This window comes from Macrobrachium nipponense, chromosome 1, assembly GCF_015104395.2.
Source record: "Macrobrachium nipponense isolate FS-2020 chromosome 1, ASM1510439v2, whole genome shotgun sequence".
Taxonomy (NCBI): domain Eukaryota; kingdom Metazoa; phylum Arthropoda; class Malacostraca; order Decapoda; family Palaemonidae; genus Macrobrachium; species Macrobrachium nipponense.
In genome coordinates this window covers 90,618,220-90,628,219 of record NC_087200.1, presented here as the reverse complement: position 1 = coordinate 90,628,219, position 10,000 = coordinate 90,618,220, and the positions used below count along the sequence as shown (strand labels likewise).

At 35.2% G+C, this 10,000-nt stretch overlaps 1 protein-coding gene across 1 annotated transcript in view; it reads left to right on the top strand.

Moving 5' to 3' along the window:
• LOC135219453 (carcinine transporter-like) overlaps positions 1-10,000 on the top strand; it is a 66,645-nt gene that overhangs the window by 50,576 nt on the left and 6,069 nt on the right. The window contains exon 6 of the mRNA XM_064256246.1: positions 8,870-9,038. Within this exon, the coding sequence (XP_064112316.1) occupies positions 8,870-9,038 (169 nt within the window). The remainder of the gene's footprint in view (positions 1-8,869; positions 9,039-10,000) is intronic.

Below are 10,000 nucleotides of genomic sequence, written 5' to 3'. Positions count from 1 at the left end.
TTGTAAGTTGATAACTTAGAGGAAAATGGCTTAGTTCAAGGTTCAGGAATTTTTAGCAGCCCCTTCCATCCAAGTGTTATCTGAAACCACTCTGACTAAGGCACAGTGGAGCGCTTTAGCAGTGGCATGTGGTGGCTATGTGTCTACTAGTATGGTAAAGGCACAAATAAGATGTATTGCTATGGAATCATTGATAAACTCTGGTAGAATAACTGATGAAGATGAGTTAGAATTGGCTCAAGAGTTGTTGAATGTAGCATGTGCTGATCTCATAAATAAGTAAGCAGAAAAGAAAGAGAAAAGTGATGCTGAGTTAGAGCTTAGACGCATTGAAACAGAAGAGAATTTGATTAAGCTAAAAATGCCAGCTGAAAGAGAAAGAATAGACAGGGAAAAAGAGGAAAGAAGAGAAAGAGAAGAAGAAAAAGCAGCAGAAGAGGAAAGAGAAAGGATAAAAGAGGAAAGAGAAATCGCAAGACATGAAAGGGAAATGGAATTGATAAGAGCTAGATCCACATTACCTGTAACACCGTCTAACCCTAACCAAGGTAATCAAGACCCTGTATTTGATGTAGTAAGAGCACAGAAGTTAATCCCTAAGTTTACTGAAGAAGCTCCAGATGAGTTTTTTTATCACTTTGAGAAAGTGGCTTCAGGTATGGGATGGCCAGAAGATAAATGGTCAGTTTTGCTACAAAGTGTCTTGATTGGTAAAGGGAGAAGTGCTTATCTAGCCTTAACAGCTGATCAGTGTAAAGACTACAAGGTACTTGAACACAGTGTGCTACAAGTTTACCAGATGACCCCAGAGTACTACAATGAAAGATTCAGAAATTTAAGAAAAGATGAGAAGGGAACATTCTTAGATTATGCTTACAAAGTGAGGTGTTTCAAACGGTTAGAAGCTGCTAAACTTGAAACTTTTGATGAGTTAGAAGAGTTACTTGTTCTTGAACAGTATCTTAAAGGAATTCCTGAACATATAAGAGCCTATTTGAGAGAGAGAGAGGTGAAGAAACTTGACAAAGCTGCTACACTGAGTGAAAATTACAATATAATCAGTAGTAAACGTAATTACAATGTCAAGTACCAGAGTCAACAACGCCCCGGTTTTAAGTCTTATCCAAATAACAGGAACAAATTTAATGAGAAACCTACAAGTGATACTACCAAGAGTACACAAGGTAATACAACTCAGCAAGCTAATGTGAAATCCTCATCCAGTTTTTCAAGACAGTTACAGAAACCTAATGTTGTTTGTTTCAAGTGTGGAAGAGTAGGACACTACAGTCAAGAGTGTTACCGGAATCAACAGCAGTCAAAGCCAGTTGGTCAAGTTGTGAAAGGTGACCTGGTGAAACAAACTACGAAGAGCAGTGTGGGAAAGAATCAGACTCCAGAGAAGAATGAAACTAAACAAGCTGAATGTTTAGCAACCAGTGGAAATGTAACCTCAAGAAGTGAGTGGCTTAGCAGTGTGGAGGCTTTTAAGCCATATATCTATGAGGGTATGCTGTCAACTCAAGAAGGAAGTATGCAGGTACCAGTCAAGATATTACGTGATACAGGGAGTAACCATAGTGTGGTAGTACGTGTTTCTCACCCTCAGTTGGAGAAGAGTCTCACAGGAGATTCAGTTATTTTGAAGGGTATAGGAAGTAACTCCTATATGCCGCTTACACCTGTCATGTGAATTGGTGACAGGGAATGTAGATTTTGCTGTAAAGGACTCACTGGCTGTGGAAGGTGTACATGTTCTGTTGGGGAATGAAGTTGGTGGTGTGCCATTTATTCCTTGTCCTGTAGTGACAGACAAACCATTGAGGATTAGTCCTACAGTAGAGCTGGAGAAGAATAACCCCCACCTGTTTCCTAGTTGTGTAACTACCAGAAGTATGAAGAGGACTACGACTGCAAGTGAAGAAACTGAGGATTTACACACCCAAGAAGGATCAAGTGAAGGATCTTTGTGCTTAGAAGAATTGTTCCAGGGAAGTGAAGTTTCCCATAGTGCTGACCAAGAAGAGATTTCCCAAGAAGATGAAGAAGACGACGACGATGAAGAAGAACCTGATGTTCCTGAAGAGACTCCGAGTAGTCAAAGCGTTACTGAAGACAGTAGTGAAACTACAGTAGCTGAGTTAGCAGATGTTGAGAATTCAACCATTGAAGTTGGTCAAGTGACAAGAGAGAAGCTAATGGACTTGCAGAAGAAGGATGCATCGTTAACTGATTTGTTCTTCAGACTTGTTGATCGAGAAGAGATGCAACAAACTCCTACCTGTTATCATCTGAAGGAAGGTTTGCTGATGAGAAAGTATAGACCTACAGATATACCAGGAGATGCTGTATGGGGCGAATATCATCAAATTTTGATTCCATATCCATTGAGAAAGCAAGTGGTGTCAGTAGCCCATGAGTTTGGACATATGGGAATCAGGAAGACTGTGGAGAAGATCATGAAATATTTTTTCTGGCCTGGACTTCACAAAGATGTTAGCAGGTTTTGTCGTGAGTGTCATACCTACCAGATAGCTGGAAAACCGAATGAAACCATCAAGAAAGCCCCCCTACAACCTATAGAAGTTAGAGGAGAACCCTTTAGCAAAGTGATTATAGACATGGTTGGACCACTGCCGAAGACAAAGAAAGGAAATGAGTATTTATTAACATTAATGTGTCCTGTGACAAGATATCCAGAAGCAATCCCTGTTGGAAACATATCTGCCAAGATAGTTGCTGAAAAACTTGTGAAGTTTTTCTCAAAGTTTGGTATACCAGAAATAGTACAAAGTGACAGAGGAACAAACTTTACTTAAGTTATTCCAGGATGTGATGAATTTGTTAGGAGTGAAACAACAGTTATCCACTGCCTATCATCCAGAAACTCAAGGTGCCTTGGAAAGGTTCCACCAAACATTGAAAAGTATGCTGACAAAGTATTGTTCTGAGTCAGGAAGAGAATGGGATGTTGGTTTACCATTAATGTTGTTTGAAGTTAGGAGTGCTTATCAAGAAAGTATGGGATGTTCACCTAATGAGATGATTTTTGGAAGAGAAGTGAGAGGACCGTTGAAGATTCTTGCAGAAAATTGGGAAGAAAATCAAGAGGAAAGCCAAGGAGAGTATGTGAAAAACTTAAGGAAAAGGTTGAAAGAGATTAGAAAATTCTCTTTAGAAAATCTGAAAGTGAGTCAAGAGAAAATGAAAAGGAGATTTGATGCTAAGACTAAGCTAAGAAGTTTTAGTGTTGGTCAACAAGTGTTAGTGTTCTTACCTGTCAAGAGATTTCCCCTTACTAATAAATTTCAAGGTCCTTACAAGATAATTCAGAAGTTAAGTGATAGAACGTATGTGATTGAAACACCAGAAAGAAGAAGACAAAGGAAGATACATGTGAACCTCTTGAAACCTTATATCTCAGAAACTAAAACTGAAACTGTGTCAGTAACCCAAACAACTTTATCTACAGAAGATGATGATGGCTACGAATTGGGAGCTACAAGCAAGATGAATAATTCTTCAATTTTGGAAAATTTGGAGGATAATTTGAAACATCTGAGTGCTGAACAAGGTGAAGACTTAAGCGAAGTGATTAGAAATTTCCCAGAAATTTTTGCAGATGTGCCTAGGCGTACTGATCTGACCAAGCAAGAAATCATGATTCAAGAAGATGGAAGACCTTTCAAGCAAAGAGCCTATCGCTTATCACCATATCATCGAGATGTTTTGAAGAAGGAAGTTGAGTATTTGCTGCAACATGGATTAGCAGAACCCAGTTCAAGTCACTTCAGTTCTCCATGTGTGTTAGTGAAGAAACCAGATGGTTAATTTAGGATGTGTACTGATTATAGGAAACTGAATTCTATCAGTGTGGCTGACAATTAGCCTTTGCCTCTTATAGATCAATTACTTGATAATATTGGGCAAGCCAAGTTTGTTTCCAAGATAGACTTGTTGAAAGGATATTATCAAATTCCCTTAGATGAGAATGCCAAGTTGCTGTCAGCTTTTATCAATCCCTTTTGGACTGTATTAGTATACTGTTCTGCCGTTTGGTCTGATGAATGCACCGGCAACATTTTAACGAGTGATGGATCAACTGCTAGGATCGACAAAAGGAGTAGGTGTATACCTAGATGACATTGTGATTTACTCTACAACGTGGGAAGAACATCTAAAGATTCTGAGGAAAGTTTTCAAGAAACTACAAGAAGCAGGATTAACAGTCAACCTAGAGAAGAGTGAGTTTGGAAAGGCAACTGTGCAGTATCTTGGGTTTGAAGTTGGGAAAGGCCTTCTTGCTCCAGTAAATGCTAATGTAGAAGGTATCCGTAAGGCTACCCCACCTACTACCAGGAAATAGCTAGAGATTTTTAGGCATGGCTGGATTCTATCGTCGTTTCTGCCCAAATTTCTCAGCCGTAGTAGCTTCCTTGACAGACTTAACTAGTCCCAAAGCTAAGTTTGTTTGGACTCCAGAGTGTCAAGACCAGTACTTCAAGCTTCAGACTTCGACAAGAAATTTGTGATACAAGTTGATGCATCAGACTGTGGCATTGGAGCTGTTCTACTTCAAGAAGATGAAAATAATATCTAACATCCTGTGTGCTTCATATCTACAAAATTGAAAAAACATCAGAAAGTATACTCGACAATTGAGAAGGAAACTTTAGCCTTAATCACAGCATTGAAAAAATTTGAAGTGTATGTGAATAGACCTAGGAATGAAGAAATTTCAGTGTTGTCTGACCACAATCCACTATCATTTATCCAGAGAATGAAAAACCATAATCAAAGACTGACCAGGTGGTCTTTGTGCCTGCAACAGTATAACTTAAGAGTGCTGCACATTAGTGGCAAAAACAATGTAGTTGCTGATTATTTATCTCGTTGCGAATCGTTGGATTCAACACCGTGATGAAAAATCTTCTGGGGGGAGGTATATTATACATTGCTACTTTCAAAATGCAAATATCCCCTCTTAGAATGTATAAAATGTTATGTAGAATTGTGCAATATTTTTTCAGATTCCTAGATAGCTTAGAGATAGGATGTTTTAAGTGTGTGTTCAGATTTCGCATAACATAATGTAAAAGAATAATATATATAATGTAGAATGTAGAAAGAGAGAGATTTTCTTTGGCCATTCGAAACTACGATTTTTTTCCCCATTATGTCAGCACTGTGAGATTAGAGGAACTCTGAGGTCTCAGTTTGCTTTCCTAATCTGTCAACACGTTTGATAAGTGAGCTCGAGACTTCATTTGTGTTTTGAGATTCTGTCATCACGTAAGATAAGGGCTTCTGCTTCGGTCGATCGAGTCGAGTATGTCTTTTTTTTTTTTTTAACAGAACCGTCTCATACTCGTATGTCTTTGTTAAAGCCACATGCAGATTACACATTTTGTATGTAAAGTTGCGTAAGATTTCAAAGCTTCTAGAAAGAATTGTCTCAAAACGTTTTGTGTCTCCCCTGTCCAGCTTCCATAAGGGAGAAGTTTTTCATTCGGGCGTAGATTCTCAAACCGTTCACATCTCTCTCTCTCTCTCTCTCCCTCTCTCTCCATCGCATAGTACTTTGGATTTAAAGTAACGTAACGATTTCGTCACTCGTAACTTGAGAATTTCACATTTGATATTTCCTAGAGTTTATTTAGTGTTAAGTAGTGTTTTTGTGGAATCTGAACAAACATTGTTGGAATGGCGCCTGGTTTTGCAGCAAGAAGGAAAGAAATTGGTATACCAACAAGGTAAAGTGTGTTATATTTTTATTAGTTGCAACTAATATCTGAAAACTAAAAATGGATAGGAACAGTGGTTAACTAATAACTAATAACAGATGGTTACGAAGGTTTGGTAAAAACTGATGGTTACAATGTTTTGAGTGAAAAGATTTACACTTTTACACATTGCAAAATTTTGTTTTGGGTTTGTTTCATTTTTGTGCATTTGTTCATTTTCTTATTGAGTGTGCCTTTTTATTTTATATTTTGTGTTATTAATACTTTTTGTAATTGTGATCTTTTCCACATTTTTCTGTATTTTCATTTGCATTCACAATTTAATTAACTTAGTTATTTTCATTTCTTAATCATTGCACATTTAATTAAATTTAACACTTGTGAATTAATTTGCATTTACTTAGAATTCTTTTCAAGTTTTATTATTGTTTAGCACTTATGAATTAATTGCAAATTTTCAATTATTGCCTAACACTTTTGAATTTTGATTGAAATAATTTTCTTGAATTTTGTGAAAAATTAATTTTTATTTAATTCTATTTAATTTGATTCAAGAATTGATTAAACTTTACTTTATTTTCAAGTAACAGTAATTTTCCCTGATATTGTGAAATTCACTTATAAATTCTGAGTTTAATAATAAATTTTTGTATTTAAAATTTTTATAAGTGTTTTCTTTATTTTACACCAGTATATAATTATATTGATGATAGGTAACTTAAAGTGACTTAGAACCAGGGAAATACTTAGACTTCTGAAATCAGGGAAATATTTAGACTTTTAAAGTTGTTGATGGAGTGATGCCCTTTGATTAATTTAATTACTTACAAGATTACCTCACACCTGTTTTGATGAACTTAAGTCTGATTTTTCTGCAATACTGGTAAGTTGTTAAGGGATCACTGTTGCCTTTAGAGTATTCAGTCGTTTAATACCTGTGATGAGGGTTCATGTGTCTGGCTTTTGTGAGGTATCAGGTAATGAATGGTAAGTGTAGTAACCAGATACTTGGCACTTCGTCACAATATATATATATATATATGTATATATATATATATATATATAAAATATATATATATATATATAAAATATAAAATATATATATATATATATATATAAATATAATATCTATATATATATATATATATATATATATACAGTAGACCCCCTTATTCGCTGGGGATGCATACCAGACGCCCTGTGAACAGCTAAAATTCGCAAATACTTAGAATTAAAAAGGCAGTAATTTGTGGATATTTCTCAAAGAAAAATACAGCAAATAATGAATAATGGGTAGATATGGTCCGTGGAGAAATCCACGAATATGAGTCTGCGAATGCCAAGAATATTAATATGGGGGTCAACTGTCTATATATATGTATTATAGACATATATATATGCGTATATATGTATATATTGTGTGTACTGCATATATCTATATATATATATATATAATATATATAATATATATATATATATATATATATATATATGATAGTGTGTGTGTGTGTGTGTGTGTGTATATATATATATATATATTATATATATATATATATATATATATATATATATTATACACACACATTTGTGACTAAAAATGTCACTGTGTATGTGACAAAAATACAAAATATATACGGTGCAGCACTGACTTACGGCAGGGGATCTAATCCAGTGCCGTGGCGAAAGCTGTAAATCGATATTTTGCGGTTATTGGTGCTTTAGCAGCATTTATGGCAACGTACCTTGATGTTGCATCAAGTTACTTGATGCCTATTCTTGCCTTTAGCACCGGAACTTGATTCAACATCAAGTTATGGTAGTAAAACGCCGCTAAAAGCGCTGAAAAAGATTTGTAAGATCAAATCTGCCATAAATGTGTCTCTGTAAGTCAGTGACGCGCTGTATGTATGTATTAATGCATACATACTGTCTTTGTGTGTGTGCGTATTTCTGTCACATACAAAGTGACATTTTTATAGTAAAAAATATCCAGCCACAAATATCATTTAATATCCAGTTCACTACATCAGGAATAACTTACAACTCAGAGGAATTAATTCCTAAGGGTGTAAGTAATTTCCGAGGTACAGTAAAGTGTAGATGAAACTTTATTTGTGGTTTAATAATTGTGAATATATACATTAAATGAGTATCCGTACTCACACAGCTATTCTTCCATATTTTTATTTTTTTATTCAAAGTGTGCAATACTATACTATTTTGAGATTTTGAGGGTCGAGTTCAAGAACTTATGTTATATTTTTTAATTTACTATACATCTAATTTACATGCATATATGCCTATATACAATTTATCTCTCAGTACAGATAGGCTACTTTATTTTAAATTCAGGCCCTCGTTCTAAGTTTACACTTTTGTCGGTTTGCTTTCTTGGAAATACTCTACTAGTATAAAGTACAGCCATTTTTTTTAAGTAACACCAAAAGCAGTGTGTGTTATTGACCTTGCCCGTATACATATAGTACTGGAAGAATGCTCCCCAAAAGTTTAACTGTGATTAAAATATGATGTTCATAATATGCCAATTAAGCATCATCAAACGATTTTCTTTTAGGAAAGTTGTTGCTGTTTACGTATACATTGTGATTAGATATGTTCACTTGAGTATGCACTGGTAACGTATGACTGAGTGTCATTAGAGCGCATTTTCATTTTCACCTACTCAAAGGGTAAGCAGGAAGATCAGTTCTGCAGAGAAAACCTTTTGGATACTATATAGAAAGTGGGTATCTATTTATGCATCCACAATTTGATGTACAGGTGAAGAACGTATTCCAATAGAGCGTAGAAGAACGATAACAGTTTAAAGCTCATAGGAATTTAAAATTTTATCTGATAAATAATATTTACACATGTTCATAGACTTAGATCCTGTTTCTGGTCATTTACAGTTCAAAACCCTAAACATGTTAAAATATAATGAATCTTATTCCGCATTTTGCATTGCACAGGTATGGTGCTATTTTTGCTGAGATGAGTTATGGTAATATTTATATTTAAGTAGGTATAAATATTACCATAAATGTCTTACATACACGTACTGACAAGAAATTACAAAATTAAAAATCACGATAGATTAGTACTTCAACTTCTTCCTCTTTCAGTTATGGAACAAGTGTCTCCAACTTGGAGAGCCAGAATTACATCTACCAGCTTCTTGCTGTGGACTGCAGGAATGTGCTTCCTGCCCCTCATTGCTTGGCTAGCACGTGACTGGGTCGTGCTAGGCTTGATTACGACAATTCCATTCTTCGTCTTCGTTCTTGCATGGTGGTAAGGGATGGTCCTCAATTCTTCTGCTCATACCAAAATCAAACATAGAGGCCTTTCGTCTCAACAAGATATTTCATTTTAGTATTTTATGTGATGTGTTATCTCTTGACACTGAGACGATATACAGTAATGCAACGGTACAAAAATATCTTTTCAGCAACTGACTTATTAAAAACTTCATACAAATGATTCTAATTATATTTAGTTTTTCAGAACAATAAAACAGGGGTAATTACAAAAAAATTGGGTTTGGGGGTGAAATACTGAGTGGAGAATTAACATATAATTGCGAAGGGTGAAATGCCCAACCTGCGCTAAGTTGCCAGTTCACTTGCATAAGTTGATCATTACACATCTTGACAATACCCGATATCTTGAGAAAAATTCAACAATTCCAGCTTTTGGACTGATCTGTGACCATGAGAAATAAGGCAACAAAAAAGTGCCCGGGAAAAATAACCTTTCACAAAATTACTGCCTTCCAGCTTTTATTAAAATCTGAGAAAATTATATGCCGAATAATCACCAAACCTACCTATCAGTTCCATCAAAATCATAAGAAAAAATATACCTGGGGGATACACCAACCGTAAAAGGTTTTATCCAAAACTGCAAAGAATAACGAATGACCTTTAAATTGACCAATGACTCTCATAAATAGACCAGGGTCAAAATTATTTGGGGATACACTTAACAACCCCAAGGGTAACAACCTAACAAATTACACCTAAATCAATGAAAGGGGAATAAACATAATAATAAACTCTTGGAATAGTATCTAATGAATAAAACAAAGTGTTAGACATCAGGTGTTGCAAACACAACAAGCAATATTGCTTGATGGAGTTCAAGTAATAGTTGTATTAGTAGCAGAAATAAATTTTCTATTTGAGAACTGAGAGTCACAGTGACAAGGTAATTAACACTTACAATACATGTTAATATTGGAATTCATTAAAAGA